The sequence below is a fragment of the Leishmania braziliensis genome, chromosome 26 (assembly GCF_000002845.2).
Source record: "Leishmania braziliensis MHOM/BR/75/M2904 complete genome, chromosome 26".
Taxonomy (NCBI): Eukaryota; Euglenozoa; class Kinetoplastea; order Trypanosomatida; family Trypanosomatidae; genus Leishmania; species Leishmania braziliensis.
In genome coordinates, this window is record NC_009318.2 from 223,530 (window position 1) to 241,029 (window position 17,500).

A 17,500-nucleotide genomic window follows, 5' to 3' on the forward strand; every position below is an offset into this window, starting at 1 on the left:
TGCGGAACTCCCCACGGATCGATCTAGCAACGGGCGAGGCATCACAAGTATCCCACGCTGCCCAACCGCGCGCCACCGCACAAAACCACACCTCGCCGGGTCGAAATACCCGTATATAATCGGTTCGCCCCTCACGCGGCCAACCGGCCGCTCCCCATCCAGCGGCAGACACTGGAGGCCGCTGCGCCCGACACATGCCAGCATCTCCAAACCATGCGGTTCGGCCCACACAAAGTGACGGAATAACATTATCCTCGCAAAACTACCCCACACAGTCATGCCCCATTCGTCTTCCTGCCCGGCTGATCAGACCAATCACGTGTAATCGTCAAGCGTCGCCCTGCCTCACATGGCTAAAACAGTTTTATTGTTCATATTCGGCCACGTTTACTTCCCACAATAGCGCGCCACCAACTCTCACTACCTCCTCTACAACCCAGCGCCGGAACATCCCCCACCCGGCTGCCACCCCTCCGCCCTCTATCCTGACGTTGGCCATTCCCCCAATAAACGCGCAATAGCGGTCCCGCCTTAAATTACGACAAGCGGCGGCGGCCCTATCCCTGCCCATCTCCACTCTTGACACGGTCCCCCCCCCGAATTGCGCGACACCACCCCTGCTGCGCCCCCCCAGAAAACTCCTCTCCTCCCGGACCCCTGTGTCATCAAAAATTCCCGTGACCCAGCACACGGACCTTAATCGCTCCCTCCCCGGCGTTCCCTTGCCTTACCGACGCATCTTGTAAGTATCCCCCCACCCCACCCGCGGCGACCAACAGCCGAAACAGCGGCTTCCCCTCTTCCCCCTGAGCCGTTGGCTTCCTGTCTGACAGGCCCCCTCCTCCCGTGCGCATCACGAGCAACTGGTTAAACTCTGCACTACGTGCACACGCCCCATACAGAGAGTATGAGGTACAACGACACACACAGAGGTAGCCGTCTTCACTACCAACCCCTTCGTTCCCGCCCCGATGATCTCTGTCCACTCACCCCCCCCCCCAGATGCAAAAGTGGCCAAACATAATTGAGTAACGCACGCTAACACCCAGCGCTTCTGTGTGTGTGTGTGTGTGTGTGCGCGCGCGCACGCATCGTGCAGAGGGTCATCCCTGTACGCTAGACGAATCAGCATCAAAAAGAAAGCGTAGGTGCCATTCAGAGCCATCGCTGCCTTCGAGTGGTTGCGTACGCAGCCATCCTGGAGCCAAGGCGGAAGTAGACGTGTAAGCGGCGCACACGCAGCAAAGCCTCCCATCCTCACCTCTCCTCGTCCACGCGCTTCCACGGCATACACGCATAGAAAGGGGGGAGGACGGAACACGCGCGCTTGCGTAATTTAGCACCAAAGAAAATAGAGAATAAAAAACAATGCAAAATGCCACGAGTTCTCTGAAAAGCAACGAAGGAAAAAGACAAAGCGGCATCCGAAGAGGTGCGGGACGGGGTGAACATCGTGTGTGCGCGCGCCGTGATGTGTGTCGTGAGAAACACTGAACAACCAAATGCAGCTGTGCAGCGGTGAGTAGGTTGTGACTTAGCGTGCGCGCAAACTGCATCACATCACTCACTGCTTTCCACCTGTTACGGTCTCCGCACCACTCAATATGGTGCCTCTCCATGGTTAGCTACTCGGTGATGTCTCTGTGGCACCTTTGGCAGCATCCAGCAACGGTACCAGCTTCTTCTCGATTTCTTCTACCGTCGCGCCGGGCGGGAAGCGGTGCACGGCATGGCCGTCTTTGTCGACCAGGAACGACGTGAAGTTCCACTTCACCAACGTCGTGCCGAGGATGCCCTTGCAGGCGTTCTTCAGGTAGCAGTACAGCGGGTGCTCTTTCTCGCCGTTCACATTCACCTTTTCCATGATGGGGAAGTTTGCCTTGAAGCGCGTGCAGGCGAAAGTCTTCACCTCCGCCTCCGTGCCAGGCTCCTGGTGAGCGAACTGGTTGCACGGGAACGCCAGTACAGTGAAGCCGCGACCCTTGTACTTTTCGTACAGCGTCGTGGCTGTCTCGTAGCCGCTCTTGGTGTAGCCGCACTTGCTGGCCACGTTGTAGATGAGAAGCGGGTGGCCCTTGTGCTGGGAAAGGTTGTACGGCTGGTGGTCGCTGTCCTTCACCTGGAAGTCGTAGATGGACATGGTGCTGTGGAGTAAGGAGACAAGTATAGTGACGAAGTGAGAGAACAAAGGCTATAGAAGAGAATGCAAAGGAGCGTGTGTGTGGAGGGGTGCTAAACCACAAGCATAAATATACACATATATACACATATATATATATATGTATATGTATATGTGTGTGTGGGTGTATGTGCGTGCGTGTGTGTGTGTGTGTGTGTGTGTGTGCGTGTATTGTAATAGGGGAGAGAGGAGAGTAGCCATGGCCATGTCCCTTTTAAGTGCCGCTAGGAGCTCAGCAGTCACAGTCGTACCAGAGACGACAGACAGAGGGAGAGAAAAACGCCGAGACAGTCATAGAGACACAGACACGCGCGCGCGTTAGCAGAAGAACGCAGAAGGGGTGAGAGTTCGAAAAGGGAAATTCCCCCAAAGCGCTGCCCGTGACGTGCCTCTTTCTCCGTACCACAGCTCTTTCACAGATATAGGCGTCATTTCCCCCACCTCCCCTTGTTGCTGGTGCTCATACAGCCCCTTCATGCATCGCGAACGACTAGCGTTCGCCCCGCCACTGCAACTCCTTCATCTGCCTGTCCCTTACTACTCTGCTCGTTGCGCCCCCACCACCACCCTTTTACGCAGCTGACCCACCTACCCTCCATCTCCCTCTTCGCAGCACGGCGCTCGACGTGCGTGCGCCACCGTCTTATCATCTTCGGAGGGGGAGGGGGACAGGATGCAAAACAGAGCTGCTGAAAGCGAGCAGTCACGTAGAGTGGCAGACACAGATAACGGACCAGAGGACGGAGGGGGAGGGAGAGATTGGAGAGGTCGCTACATCAAGGGATATTTTTCTGATAGAGCGCTGTAAAATTTATTACGATGGTTGTCTCCTTACCTTCGGAACACCTTCTCTCGCTCACCCTCTTGCTAAGGTGCGGAGCAGAGAGGATCATGCATACACTCATGCAGGTGTGCACTCGTGGGCCTTTCATGCGGTTGCGTAGGTTAGTGGGCGTTATGCATGGGCGACTGGTAATACACCTTCTCCGTCCATCATCTCCCGCCCCCGTAAGGAGCTTCTCGCTGGCATTTAGGGGGGATGAGGGCACCACGTGTACTGCAGACGCTCCCCTTCCTCTTACAACAGCAAATGCTTCACCGTGGTCTCGTGGGACCACACGCCGCACTGCACCTCGCCGATGTGCTTCTTGCGGAGCATGAACATGGCCATACGGCTCTGACCGATACCGCCCCCGATGGTTTGGGGCAGGTCTCCGTTTAGCAGGCACTGGTGCCACTTGCACTGGAGGCGTTCGTTGTTGCCAGTCATCTCCAGCTGTCGGCGCAGCGTCTCCTGGTCAACACGGATGCCCATGCTGCTCAGCTCGAGCACATCATCGAGAGCCGCGTTGTACACCAGGATGTCGCCGTTCAGGCCCTGTAGGGACATGATGGCATTCACGGAAGGCTTCTCGCCGCCGGCAGTCGGGAAGCCGATCTTGGAAGAGTCGACGGACACCGGCGACGACCAGTCATCGTAGTCTGGGGCACGCACGTCGTGGTAGTCACCGTGGCTCAGCTTGCAGCCGATTCCGATCAGGAACACCGCTCCGAACTCCTTGACAGCCTCACGCTCGCGCGACTTGGGGTCCAGCTCCGGGTAGCGTTTCAGCAGCTGCTCCGTGTGCACAAATGTGATCGACTCCGGCAGCACCGGGGTAATGTCCGGGAACTCGGCGCACAGGCGCCTCTCCGTCTGGCGCAGCACCTCGTAGAGAGAGCGGACGGTAGCCTGCAGGTACTCAAGGCAACGGTCCGCTGGCGCTATCACGCGCTCCCAGTCCCACTGGTCAACGTAGACGGAGTGGGTATTATCTAGGGTATCCTCCACACGCAGGGCACGCATGTTGGTGAGGATGCCCAGACCAACGGGAAACTTGTGTTCGCCGAGGGTCTTGCGCTTCCACTTAGCGAGCGAGTGCACCACCTCGTATTTTTCCTCCGGAATCTCTTTCACGTGCACCTGCACGGCCTTCTCCACGCCGGACAGGTTGTCCTGCGTGCCATCGCCGACGCGGGCGAGCATGGGACACTCCACCTGGATCAGGTTCAAGGCATTGGCGAGCTCCTCGGTGAAGATCGCCTTCACCTTCAAAATACGGAGTTGGAGGTCAACGTACGCCTGCGGATCGGACGACATGGGTAGGCAGTGGAGGGGAAACGGGGGGGGAGGGGAGGGGGGTGGTGGAGGTGGAGGTGGAGGTGGTGGTGGTGGTGGAAAGAGGTGCAGTATACGGAACTACCAACGTAGGAGCGGCACGAGAAGAGAGACGGGTGTATTTAGAGGAACGGGGTGGGAACGAAAGCGAGGAGAGAAGAACGAAGTGTGTTAGGCTGTGCGTTCGTGTGTGAACGGCTGCCTGCGTGCAGTGAGGGGGGAGGGCGGGGGGCGGGGGAGATGGCGGTATGTGTGCATGTATGTATGGCAGAACAAAGGAAAGGACACACGGAGTTGCGTAGGGGGAAAGAAAGAGCGGAGCGAGTGTGAGTGAGGGCGGCGGAGCAACCATTACAAGTGTGTCCACACGAGCAACGAAAGACAGAAGGGGCAGCTTGAGCAGAATGAGACTAGCTCGTCTCCTCTGCTCAAGCTGCACGCACTGCAGCACCCGTCGTGCACCACAACAGTTATCAGCGACAATAGGCGTTTTAGCATTGTCAAACCGTCTAGTGTGCACCTTTCAGCGAAGCAAACAGTAGGGTGTGAGGACAGGAGGAGGAAGAGGGGGAGGGGGGAGTAAAGGTGGGAGGAGCTTGGCAGCTCTGTCTGGGTAGCCATTCCTCTCCCTCCCCTCTTCCATTCCCACCCACTATTCTCTCCCCTTAAACAGTGGTGCATTTCTTCACCCGGTAACACATTGTTAAGGGTATCATTACGAGGTGGTGGAGCACATTAGTGGGAAGCACTCAGCACTCGATCAGACTACACGTAAAACAAAGGAGTGCGATTTGCATGCGTAGGCGTGAGTAGGTACACACACATGCGTTTGGGAATTTTTAAAGGCACTGTTGGGGCTTGATGGCTTTAGAGGGCGTCTGGTGCTGCACCACCGCGTGCTGAGTAACGCTCAATCTCGTTCGCTGTGTGAAGCACCTGCTGCAAAAAGGAGAGCGCCTCCGTCATTGGGGCAATGTTCTCCTCCAGGCTGCTGTTGGGGCGCAGCTTCCAGTGAATCGTTGACCCACGCGAGCGGAAGAACGTTAGCTTCGACGTTGGCTTCAGCACCTCCGACATCTCGGCTGGGGTTAGGTGCAGTGCATCACGCGCCCCGTGACCACTGCCACGACCGGCAGCCCGACGCGCTGCCGTGACGCTGCGCATAAAGTTGTTGTTGCTAGGGTTCTGCATCGCCGCTACCTTGATGGGGCCGTAGGTCGCCACCTTCTCCTTCAACTGGCGTGCCGCCGCGAAGTTTTCAATGAAAAGCGATGTTGTGTTGTCCACGAGGAGGTCCGTCCCCTCCGGCTTCACGCGCGACGTGTGCTCGACTACAATGCTCTCCACATTGAGGTCTTCGGCAGCGTAGTCGACCTCACAGACGTTCGTCAGGTCCATGCGCTCGTACGTGGCCGTCGAGCCGTGAATGAGGTAGTTGTGCTCGGCCAGCGACAGCTCTTCCAGAATCGCCTTGGCGAGTGGCGCGGCGGGGTTGTCGTCTTGCTGCTTCCAGCGACGGTAGGCGCGGAACTCCACCTCGAAGGGGTAAGCAACAGTCTTGTTACGCGCCAGGTCATCCTCGTCATCGTCAATGGGCATCTGGTGGATGCTCTTCACCTCCTCTGCCGCCGGTGCCGTCGTCTCCACGCTTGCCCCATCAGCTTTGTCCGCCTCCTTCGGCCCCGGGGCACGCATGTTGTGGAAGGGGCAGTCAGGGTCCACGCCGATACCGACAGGGGTCGGCCCCATCCGCGCTCTGTCTGCCGCGGGCACTGGCGGCCGCGGAGGTGCTGCTGTCGCAGTCGCAGAGGCATCAGCTGCGCCGGCAGCCGGCGTTGTCGCAGCACTCGGACTGGTGACGGACGCCCCGGTAGCAACAGCGGTGCCGTTACCGCTGCCCTCCGCAGCCACCGCCTGCACTTCATTCTTACGGCGCACAAACGTCTCATCGAGAGAAAAGACGGACCAGTTGAAGGTAACGCCAATGTTCTCAACATCGAGCAGGCGGAACTGGTCCACATCGCTGTCCCACACCGCCCGCGCAATGGAACGGCTCTGGCGCTCGTTCGAGAAGAAGTTAATCTTCACCGTCGTCGAGCTAGCGGGGAAGTGCAACGAGCCACTCTCCATGTCCACCGCACGCGACACACAGGCGGGGCAGTCCTTGATGAAATAGAGCTGCATCGACTCTGTGTTCATGCGCTCGACAAACTCGCCAAAGGTGGCGTGCTTCAGCGGAGTGGAGTAGGAGCCCTGGCGGGCGAGGCAGCAATAGGCCGCACCGAGGTTGATCTTCACCGACACATTCTGCGCGCGGACATCCTCGAGATTGAGCAGGAAACGGAACTCGCGTAGGAAGTAGTCGCGCAGAGAAGCGAAGCGCTTCGCCGTCAACACCGGGCTGGTGGCAAGGCTCGTCTCGTACATGACGGCGGCTCCTGTGCCTGCCTGCTGCACTATCAGGGGAACCACCTCGTCATCGTTGTCCAAGTAGTGATCCACGTCCTCGCCCTCCGCTTCGATGCCCTTCGAGTGGTGGTCGAGGCTGCCAGTGTTGTGCTTCACTGCCGTCACAACAGCCTTCGCGGAGGTCTCAGCAGGCGCTGGTGCCATGGGGTCTGCGTGTGCTGCGACAGCAGGTGCGTTGCCAACACCATGATTTCCACCAGTCGTAGCATGCGTCTCCACGACGTCGGGGGCCAACAACGCCGGTGGCGCAAGACCGTGAAGGCATCCGTCGCTGACAGGGTTCGGGGCGGCAGGCTTCTCCACGACTTCATCCCCGTCATCGCCATCACTGTTGCTTTCGGGAATCGGCACCGCTGCGGCGGCGCGCTCGATAGAGCTTGCTGCCTCCGCTATCGCCATGGCCTTGCGGTGTCGGGCTTCCTGGTGTTCCTCATCGTCGTTGTCCTCGGAGGAGGAAGAAAAGGGGATGATTTCCTCCACGTCAAAGCCGGCAGCCGCGTGCGTCTGATTCTGAAAGGCGCGTTCTTCAGCCGTCTGAGTGGAGTCCAGCACCTGCGGAGGCGGGGTGTAGCCCGTAGCCGCTCTACAGGCGGCGGCTGCAGTGATATCGGCTGCGTCGCAGACTTGCGCCTCCGCCGGTGCCCTTGTACCGTTGTTGTCCTTTCTATAAATCACAGCAGCAGCAGCCTCGCCCCGTTGGCCCATGTCATCGTCGTCGTCCACGGCGCTCTCCGCGTTGCTGTCAGCAGCCCTCTCGTCCTGCTCACGCTGCTGTCCCTCCTCTTGCTCTTCATCGCTATCAGTCCGCTGCTCTTCCCCCGGCTGCTGCCCCTCTAGGTCGTCGTCATCCAGGAGCCCGTGTGCCACGCGCCACTGCAGCGTTCCGCGCCGTGGCTTGCCGATCGACAGGTTCACTAGGCGGATCAACTTGTTCTGTAACTTGAACGGTTTGGCTCCCTTGTGGCCAAATAGCTTCAGAGTCACTTGGCGAGAGTTATTTTGCAGGTCACCGACGATGACACAATAGCGCCGCCGCTTCTCGCCACGGAAGAGCAGCTGACGTGCAGTGTCGTTCGCATTGTTCTCAAAGATACCAAAGTGTGTGCGAGGCGCGGCTGTGCGGGCCTCCGCCGCCGCCGCTAGTCGAGCGGTGACAGACATCGAGCTGCCAGTGCCCGCGGCAGCGGCGGCGCTACTCACCACCTGCGCCACCATCATGTTGAGAGGAATGTCCTTTCCTTTCTTCAGGTGCGCAAACTGCGCCGCGATCTCCTCCTCCTCCGTAACCGGCTTGGTGGCCTTCGAGCCCAGCGTCGATGACGGTAGCACAACATGTGTGGTGGCGGCAGTGAAGATGGTGCTCGCCTCCTCAGCACGCCCGAGCGCCGCCGACGCAGACGCTGCCATCGATCCAGAGGCATACTGCCGCTCCATCTCTTCCGTGCGAAGCTGGTGCTTGAATGCACCACGGCCGCGACGCACGGTCGCTGCCGGTGACTTTGCCGCAGCTGATGGCGGCACCGTGTGACCTGCCCCGCTGCCGCTCCCCGCCTCGGCCGGCGCCACGGTAGAGGAGGTGAGGTGGGACATACGGACAGCCAGATTTCTACTCTCGTACACGCAGCTCGTGTATAAACTAGATATTTTTCTCCTCTTGCCTGCTTGCTTGCGCACGTGCGTATCAGATGTCGACACACCGGTGCGTGCTCCTCTGCCGTAGGTTGGATGGCACTCGTGGAGAAATGGTAGGAAGACAAAGAGGTAGGGTAAAGAGAGGGGAGGGAGGGGGAGGAAACAAGGAAGAGGGTCGGTGAATCCATTCCTCGCTGAAGTCGCTCCCGACGTGTTTGCGTGTGCTGTACTCGAGATCATCCAACAGTTCAGGGGTCAACGAAATAACGCCAAACCAAAAAAGGAAACCCAGCCAAGCCCTACACCCCGCACACGGGGATACGATGAGGAAGTAAACGACCAAACGTGTGGCAGTTGGGGGAGGGGGGGCGAGGTGCCGCATGAAAAACATCGTCCTTTTTGCCGACGTCGTGGGCGCAGAGTTGCACGCACGTGTTTGACGGACCATTCGTTGCTGTTGTTTGTCTTTGAACACTTCGTCCTCTCCCCCCTTTCCTAGTCCACGCGGCGACCATACTTGTCCACACGGTACGTCGTGGGTCCCACGTTGCGCATCTTCAGCTTGTTCGACTTAACGTATGTCCCGCTCCGCCCCGCCTTCTGGCACGCATCCTCCATCCTCTTGAGCGTGTGCGCCCACTCCTTTTCGGACGGGTGCTTCACCGTCTTGGAAAATGTGCCAGACTTGTTCGCCGTCGGCGGCGAAAGGGTGAGACTGGCCTCCCGATCGTTCCCGACGATGCTGGTGAAGTGGTGGTAAATGTGCTGCTCCTCCGCGTATGCCTTCACTGCGTTGCTCATCTCACGCAGCTTGTGTACGGCCGCCTCCGGGCTCTGGAAGTCGCGAATGGTCAGCTTTACGGGGTGACCCTTGCGGATGTCCTGCACAATCTTCTTGCTGCGCCAGCCGATGAAGTGGGCGTCAACAGCGTCGCGAAAGGCATGATCGACCAGTTCCTTCGTCTTCCCCAGGTACTGGCGCGGGCGGTCCGCCTGACCGTCCCCGCCGCTGGCGTCGTGCTGCCGCTGCTCCTGTTGTTGCGCCGCAACGCTAGAATCCGTCGCCGGAATGCCGGTCAGTCCACTGACAAGGTCCATCTCGGGCTGCACAAGCTTCCACACCCATGCCTGCTCCCGGCGGATGCGGCAGTAGGCAAGGTCGTCGCCGCGGGCCCCCATTCGAACAAGGTTCATCTTGCGCTGCTGCGCTTGCCTCAGTGCGTCCTTGATGTCCATTGGGCTCAGGTGCACACGCTCCTCGACGCCGGTGTCGGGGTTCTCGATGTGGGTGATCTGCACCTCGGCATTCAGGATGAGCGTGTCGACAGGGTGCTGCTGCAGGTAGCTGCGGATTTTCGCAAGCGCCTCGGAGGATGCGTTGGGCGGGGCCAGCTCCTCCAGAATCGACTCCAAGCTCTTCTTCGCGTTCTCTACAGCCGCATCGTGCCGCACGCTGGCCATGGGGTCAAACTCAAACGCAAACGGGTCCTCCTCGTTGTCTCCGGTACGCACCTCGGCGGCCAGGCGCCACGCGGAGGCGGACAGGCACCGGCAGCTCATCCACTGTGGAGCGTGTACACGGACGTCTCTGCTATTGTAGCTACAGGCCGTACTACGAATGGCGAAGCCGCTGCCCGCGCGTGCGAACACTGGGTGATACTTAGCAGCTGCCGTTGCTATTGTGCTGCCACCGCGTGCGCTGGTGTGTCGCACTGCGCCGACAGCACAGAGGGGAGGCAGAGAAGTCCGCCGCATTTGACGCTGTGGAAGCGGCGAGTGAGGCGGGGGGAAAAAACAAAAGCGCAAAGGAGAACTCGAGGAGAGAGGGGAGATAAAATGCCGCCAAGTGGTGTCGTCTGGAGTGGGGGTTGGAGGTGGAAATGGAGAGAGATCACCACTGTGCAGCTGCACACTGGCTAGCACCCCGTTACTCTCCGCGTGCTACGCGCTGATCGAAACGTTGTGCAAAGGCTGCGTGTGTATGATGGGTTAGTTGATCTCTGATGGAGTTGATTGGTATGTATTGCTGTCCCCTTCTTGTCACGCATAACTACGCGGCACCCAGAGAGGGGAGAGGTAGAGAAGGAAAGGGGGTGCCTGAGGAGAAGCGGGGGGGGAGCCTCGTCGAATGCGGCTGGGTAACAAATGAAGTGAAAGATGGATGTTTGTTAGAGGGAGGCAGAGGCACGACAGTGAGCAAAACGAGATAGGCGTGTTTACCTTTCTGCAACCGTATTTCCTGTACACCCACAACATCGCATACACTATTGGATTCCAGCGAGCCATTCTATCACCCTCTACTCTCCCCATGTCGCACTCTCTCTCTCTCTTATAGACAGGTCCCCTGATGCATACCCATCGTTCTTCTCGCTGCTGAGGCGGCGGCCTGCTATTTTTTTCGCTTCGTTGGGAGGATTTTATGCTGAAGCGCAGACAGTAAAAGAGAAAACGAAGAGTCGCGCGACTGCAGTGGTGCACGCGGGCCCCCCCCCGCCCCTCTGTGCTATTTCGAACAAGAGAAGACCGAGCAGAGAAGGAGGAAAACTAAGAGGCGAAGAAAGGAGCGACCACACACACACACACACCAAAGCCAGCGCCTCCCTCCCTCCCCTCTCCCACACACACTTCTTATCCTGCGCAGCTCGCTTGCTGCGTGGACCTCAGTAGGTTGAGGGAGGGGATAGGAGAGGTGGAAAAAGGAGTGCCGTAGAAGCCTCCTGCCTCTCTTTGCTACCAGTGTGGGGCAGACCCACACGCACACGAAACACGTCGGTCAGAGCACTTGGAACTGCATGCTGACGCCGTAGTGGTCAGACGGAAACAAATATGCTGGCGCCTCTTGATTGCTGTTTTCGACATTGACGCTTCGGGTTCCCACTAGATGCGCTTCCACCGGCTTCAGCACGCCGCGGGTGTGACTTGAAGCTGCGGCGGTGCCTGTCCGAAGGAACACCTTGTCGGATCGGCCAAAGAAGATTTCTTCAATCTTCAGCTTGCAGAACGTGTTTGACTCGTCCATTGTTTTTCCGTAGTCATTGGGGTGGACGATGGGCCAGCACTCGGCATACCGCGTCTCAGGGGGCATGAGGAACTCGTTGCTCGGCCAGTCGTTGAAGTCGCCCATTACGAGCGTGTCGCCCTGCAGCTGCCGCGTCAGCGCGTGACGCAGAGCCTGATCCTGACCCGTGCGGGCCACCTCATTCACCTTCACAAATGGAGCCAGCAAGTGTACGGAACAGACGTTTACCACCCACGGCGATACTGCAGATCTTCTCTTGCCGCTCTTTCCCGCTGAGTCGTCACCTTCGGTGACGCTTTTGCCGCTGTGGGCAGTGGCAGCAGTCAAATCCAACGTTGCCACTGGCATGAGGGAGACATGGCCTGACCACGCCGGCACGTTCAGGTGTTTCAGCTGCTGCAGTGGCCATCGCCCGCCACGGCGCACAAGCAGCAGCACGCCCCATGGATGCAAGATGGAGCTCCCAGGACTGCAGGACATGATGTACCGCTCGCGGCACCACGGCTGCGCTGCAAGGTACTCAGCAAACGGCCGCTCCACCTCCTGCATCCCCACCACATCAGCGTCCTCGGCATCGATAAGCTTTGCCAGCACCGGGTACCGCTTCGGGCTGCACCAGTCAATGCCTGGCATACCGAGTGGGGTAGGTTGGTTGCTGTACCGATCGAACATGACATTCCACGTGAGAACCCTCAGCGTTGGCACCTCGGCCGCTGCCACAGAAGCAACAGCCGCGGCTGCCAGGGAGGATGACGATGCCCCTTCAGCCGGCGCGTCCTCCTGCTGCCGTAGTCGTTGCTCCGAGGCTGTGGTCACAGCAAAGTTGCGCAGCTGTGAGGTCCAGGCCTGTGATTCGGTGTCAAATGCCACGGCGCCGTCCTTCGACTCCTGCTGCTCCATGTGCATTCCAGGCAAGAGGCTGCGTGCGTGGCGGACGCCCTGCTGCTTTGCGACGACGCCCAAGTCCACGTACCGCATCGACCACACCTTGCTCTTTTCGTTTTGACTCCAGTGATAGGACGGCGCCAGGCACAGTGACGGGTGGGGCCGATCAGCCGGCGCGTGCGCGAAGAAATGCTGCAGTGAACTGCGAAGTTCTTGGAGGTCCGCCTGCGCAGACGTGAGCGTCCGCGGCAGCTCGGAGCGCAGCGCCGACGGTGCCCCCGGTACGTAGTCCAGTAGTAGTGGGTCGAGGATGCCCTGATTCGGGGTGCTAAGGATTGTGTACTCGGCTGCCGTCAGCGGCTGCGTGGAGGACCAGAAAGGGTAGTACGCGGTCTTGTCTAGCGCAGCGGGAGCAGCGGATGACAACGCAACACGTGCGTCGGATGCCGTCGCTGTAACTGTGGCGCTGGGAGTTCCCGGGTCAACATCTCGCTTCGTGTCAGCTCCCGTGGCCAACGGCGGCGCACTGGCGTCTGCCGTGTCGGGTAGGGGGCACTTAGAGGTGCTGCAGCGTAGCTCAACCCCTGCGTCACTTGCGAAAGCGTAGCGCCCCCCGCGCTGGAGACAGCGAAGCAGGTAGCGGGCCCAATTGCCCACAGTGACCACGCTGGCGCGGACACCCACGGCACCGCTGGGGCCAAGCCTCCCCATTCTCACCTCTGCCTCCATGTACGCTGGAATACGAGACCGACCGAGTACTTCACCGTAGCAGAAGAGGTGATGGGATCTGAGCAGGTGGCTGAGATAGCTGCTGTACAACAGTTCGCATGCATTGACGTCACGCATTGGCTCATCTGGTGCACTGTTGTCTGGTGCAGAAGGCGGGAGAGAGAAGGGCTGCACCGGCGCCGCGCATGGGCTCTTACCCGCGGCCGGCAAGTCGAGCGCCGCCAGCGACTGCATCGTTGCCGCCACATCCCTCTCGGCTACAAAGAGTAGGTAGAACGCTTGCACGTCAAGCCCCAGGCCACCACTGGGCTGCTCGCGGATGAGCTGAAAAGCTGGTGTCCCGACCGCCGCACCAGCGGTCGCTGCAGCCTCGCGGCGTCGAGTATGGTATGCCGCCATGAGAATCGAAAAGCTGGAGCCGGACAGCGGAGAGAGGTCTGTTGCAGAGCAGCCGTGGCACAGCAGGTAAAGCAGCAGTGCATCGGTCCGCGCTGTCGTGATGGCCCGTGTATCGCCGCTCAACAGGTCATCGCCGAGTTCGAGCCACCTCAGGGAATCGCTGAGCGTCATGTGGCGCAAGTCGGAGGATCCGTGCAAGATGCTCGTACCCTGGAAGTAGGGCGTGAGGGCGAGCACGTTCAGCCACAGCTCCCCCGCCCCGATGAGACAGATGGATTTGGAGGTGTGCTGCGCCCCGTCACGGCACGCCAAGTCGAGCGCCCATGCCGTCACCTTTCGCTCCACCGGGCCCTCAACGTTGACACCAGAGACGACCACCTCGCCGGGAATCAGCCCGCGCCCCAACGGCATCGACTTGACTATGCGATCCTCCATCGCGCGCATTAGCGACCCACCAGGGAGGCGCTGAGCTTGCACGTCCAGTCGCCGTGTAGACAACGTGGCGCGGCATTTGTACGCCTTTGCAAGCGTGTCCGGGCCGTCAAGGGCGAGAAGAAGAGAGTGACGACAGACCACGCGGCGCAGAATCTGCATGATGGAGTTGAGGACGTGCCGCGAAGCCTCCTTGTTGCGTCGCTGCTCTGGAGACATGCTCCTGGTGATGCGCATGGCGACACCGACAAAGGAGTTCACGTCAATCGCCACATAGTCGTACTCCACCGGCTTCTTGGTGATAAGGAACTGGTAGACATCAGCCAGTCGCGTCCCTTCTTGGACAGAGGCGAGTCGGCAGGTGCTGCGCGTCAACACCCCCCGCATTGAGGGAGAAAAAAAAATGATGGAAGAAAGCAAAGGCGTGCCTGTGTGTGGGTGTGGGTGGTGGTGAGGGCCGGTGTGTATGCAGTGGATGGGCGTCACAGTGCGCGTAAAACAAGATGAGCTCGCGTAAGGTAGGGGATCGGCGCGGGAGGGGGGAAGGGCTGAGTAGCGCTACTTTCTGTAGGGCTTCGATAATTCGAAAGGGCGTACGCTTGAACGTGTGTATGTGTGTGGGGGGCGTGGTGGCGTGGCAGTGGTAACGACGATGGCCATGATGGTAGCAAATCGCCTGGATCTTCTCTCCTCTGTAAAGGAAAGGAGAAGGGGGGATGTGAAAGGATCGTGGGTAGAAGGGGAGAGGATGGAGGAAGTGCAGACGAAGAGGGACAGGAACACGAACGCACTTGCGTGTGTGAAAGCCTACGTACGCAGCTCTCCCCCTTTCTCCTCGACCATCGACACATGAAAGGCCACCGGCGCATGACTGCAACGACAGCTTTAAGCGCAGATTTTACTTCTCATTACGGAGAGAGAGAGAGAGAGAGAGAGAGCGGGGAAGGGGGGATCGCCAAAATCCTTGTCGAGCCCTTTTACATGATCTAAGGCATCTTTACGTACGCGCATGCCACAGCGGCACTACACAAAGCGCACCTCCAGCCCTTCCCCGTTGCTGTCAGTAGCGAATGCGCGCCAATATGCCTGTAAGTTGTCCATGTGTGTTACTTCATCTGTCTGTGCTCACTGCTCCTGCGCACGTGTGTCTGCGTTAGGGGTCGACCATCAAGCAAAGAAGGAAGCGAAACAGGAAGGAGCAAGCACAGCTACTGTGCGTAAGTGCGTCCATGTGTGAATAAATGCGACTCTCACGCGTCTCATCACGTGTGTCGCCGGTTTGCTTAGTTTTGCTGAGTATTCTCTTTTCCTTTCCATCTTTGGGCAGTGCGCAGCGTACTCGCCATGTGGAGCACATACAGTCGGGCACACGTAACTCCGTCGCACCCATCTCCTGCCCTCTCCCTCCTTACCAGCTGCTCATCCTTTGGCTGTTCCGGTTTATTGGGCCTCGATGATCTGCAGCGCCACCGCGTCGTCCTCAGCAGCGGTGGCGGTAGGTGCCTCGGTGCCACGCGCAGCGTCGCCTCACTCTGGTGGTACTGCGCCGTCAATACCGTCCACCTCGTGCGTGACTGACTCTTGGGATTCCTCTCTCAGAGATGCTCCAGATACATCCACAGCATGCTCTCCGTTACCCTCACCTCCGGCACCGGTTTCGCCGCCAGCCGACGTCTGCTGTACTGGTTGCTTAGGTGTTTTCTTCCCCGCACCGCCGTCTGCCGCGGCCGAGGAGCTCTTCAGCAAGTCAAAGAGAGTGCGCTCGCTCGTGTACTGCAGCAGAAACCGCGAAAGCCGCTTCCCGACAACGCTGGTGGCTAGCTGCGTCACCTCCAGAGGGTGTACCATCGTCGGAATCGCCGGGGCGGTGGCGGTCGTCGATGTGGGACTTCCAACGGTACTGCAAACTCCGCTCTTCGTGGTGTCAGTACCGCTGTTGGCGTCACCGTCGTCGTAGCCGCCACTCTTCGCGCGTGCAACGCGGGTCTCCTTCCCCTCCCCACCTTCGCCGTCGTCCGATTGCCTGCCCTCCTCGCCGCTGGCACCGTCACTCGCTGCCCCACCGCCGCGGCCCCTTCGCCGGCGATTTGCCCCTGCGGCCGCAACGCGCTTTGCCGGCACGAGTGCAAGCGGTACCGCGCCCACCGCCGCCGGCAGCACTGGACCATCTCCATACTGCGCCTTCCAGCTCTCTTGCAGGAGATGAGCAGCCTTGTGGTGCTCACGAAGAGTGAGCGGAGGGCGCAGCGGTGGGTATGTGTGCACCAGCACCTCCACCGGAGGTGGTGCGTCCACCACCACTGAGGCAGCGATGGCATCACCTTTGATAGCTTCGATGCCCTTTGCCAATGGATCCGTAGACGGCGCTGAGACCAGGGCTCTGTCCTTCGCCTTGCGTGAGCGGCTAGCGCGAGCACGCTTCTCCGTCGTGCCATCGGTGGACACATCGGCGCCCCCGCCAGACCTCTGCCTAGACCCGCCCTCAGCACGCAGACGCTTCCGACGGGGCTTCTTATCTGCCCCCGCCCCTTCTCCTGCGTCCACAGCGCTGCCGTCACCATCCTGCGTCGCGATCATGGTCCCCGCCGTCACCTCGCCACCGGTACCTGCCGCTGCGTGTGCCCCTAGGGGCTGCTTTGAGACGCGTCGCCAAGGCTTGCGGGCTGCGCCGGGCAGGTGAACCTCTCCTCGCTGGCGGTTCTCGCGCTGCACCGCCCCAGAGTGCGGCTGGCCGGTCGCCGGGCAGAATGCTGTCGTGAGTCCACACTTGATGCAAGGCGGAGGCAAGTGTGGCTTTCCCGTCGTGGCGCAGAATGGTGTACCACTCAAACCGCAGTCTGGGCACACCACAACAACGGCAGCCGGTGCAAGTTTGGTCTCTGGACCTCTCTTGTTGCTGGGCGTGCGCCGCCGCTTTACCGAGAGAGAATCCATGCTAGCTGCCGTCTCCCCACTGGTCACGGCGGTAGACTCTGTAGTGACGGCCGCTTGGAGGCCCTTCAGCTTGTGCATCTGCCGCCTCTTGGCTGGACCTATCGCCACTCCATTCTTCAAGGGTTGACTGCCAATGGTGGCCGTGACACTCAAACTCGCTGTGGATGCCGTCGGTGATGCATCCTTGTCTACCGAAGCGCGACGGCTGGGAGTGGCTCTCTTCTTGCTGGAGTGTGCGCTGCTGGGCGCCTCGGTAGGGCCCTCGGCATAGCTCTTCGGCACTGGCGAGACCGCCCGATGGCCTCGTGCCTTCGACTGTGACTGGGATTGTGAGCCAGGAGCAGAGAGAAGACTCGTGCTGCGTGTGTCGAGTTCCGCCGCGTCAGCTGCTACGGCCGAGGACGGCGGGGCTGCAGCAGCAGCAGCAGCAGCAGCGTCAAACGCAGCTTGACCACCTGGCAACGCTACGAGCTCGTCGTGGACATCTTTCAAGTGTAGGCAGTAGAGTCGAATTCCGTTCACCTGCAACTTCGACTTGGAGTCGCTTAGCACTGGAAGATCAGCTTGTCGCCCAGGGAAGTCCTTCACAGCATCCTCGAGCGCTTTGCGCCACGCAGTTGTGGCAGACTTGATGTCTGTGTATATCTTCTCGGCAGGATTGTCA

At 59.7% G+C, this 17,500-nt stretch overlaps 6 protein-coding genes across 6 annotated transcripts in view; all 6 read right to left on the minus strand.

Annotated features, from left to right (window-relative positions):
* Positions 1-1,621: 1,621 nt before the first annotated feature.
* LBRM_26_0830 (putative glutathione peroxidase-like protein) lies at positions 1,622-2,140 on the minus strand (the record flags this gene model as incomplete). The annotated part of the gene is made up of 1 exon (XM_001562265.1): positions 1,622-2,140. One exon carries the CDS (start codon positions 2,138-2,140, stop codon positions 1,622-1,624), a length of 519 nt encoding a protein of 172 aa, XP_001562315.1.
* Positions 2,141-3,257: 1,117 nt separating this feature from the next.
* LBRM_26_0840 (putative asparagine synthetase a) lies at positions 3,258-4,319 on the minus strand (the record flags this gene model as incomplete). Its single annotated transcript, XM_001562266.1, has 1 exon — positions 3,258-4,319. One exon carries the CDS (start codon positions 4,317-4,319, stop codon positions 3,258-3,260), a length of 1,062 nt encoding a protein of 353 aa, XP_001562316.1.
* An 885-nt stretch (positions 4,320-5,204) lies between these two features.
* LBRM_26_0850 (conserved hypothetical protein) lies at positions 5,205-8,024 on the minus strand (the record flags this gene model as incomplete). The annotated part of the gene is made up of 1 exon (XM_001562267.2): positions 5,205-8,024. One exon carries the CDS (start codon positions 8,022-8,024, stop codon positions 5,205-5,207), a length of 2,820 nt encoding a protein of 939 aa, XP_001562317.1.
* A 909-nt stretch (positions 8,025-8,933) lies between these two features.
* LBRM_26_0860 (conserved hypothetical protein) lies at positions 8,934-9,899 on the minus strand (the record flags this gene model as incomplete). The annotated part of the gene is made up of 1 exon (XM_001562268.2): positions 8,934-9,899. One exon carries the CDS (start codon positions 9,897-9,899, stop codon positions 8,934-8,936), a length of 966 nt encoding a protein of 321 aa, XP_001562318.2.
* Positions 9,900-11,211: 1,312 nt separating this feature from the next.
* Positions 11,212-14,289, minus strand: LBRM_26_0870 (putative RNA-editing complex protein MP100; the record flags this gene model as incomplete). The annotated part of the gene is made up of 1 exon (XM_001562269.1): positions 11,212-14,289. One exon carries the CDS (start codon positions 14,287-14,289, stop codon positions 11,212-11,214), a length of 3,078 nt encoding a protein of 1,025 aa, XP_001562319.1.
* A 1,140-nt stretch (positions 14,290-15,429) lies between these two features.
* LBRM_26_0880 (conserved hypothetical protein) overlaps positions 15,430-17,500 on the minus strand; it is a gene marked incomplete at both ends in the record, with an annotated part of 2,325 nt that continues 254 nt past the window's right edge. The window contains one exon of the mRNA XM_001562270.1: positions 15,430-17,500. This exon is cut by the window's right edge and continues 254 nt beyond it. Coding sequence (XP_001562320.1) covers positions 15,430-17,500 — 2,071 coding nt within the window.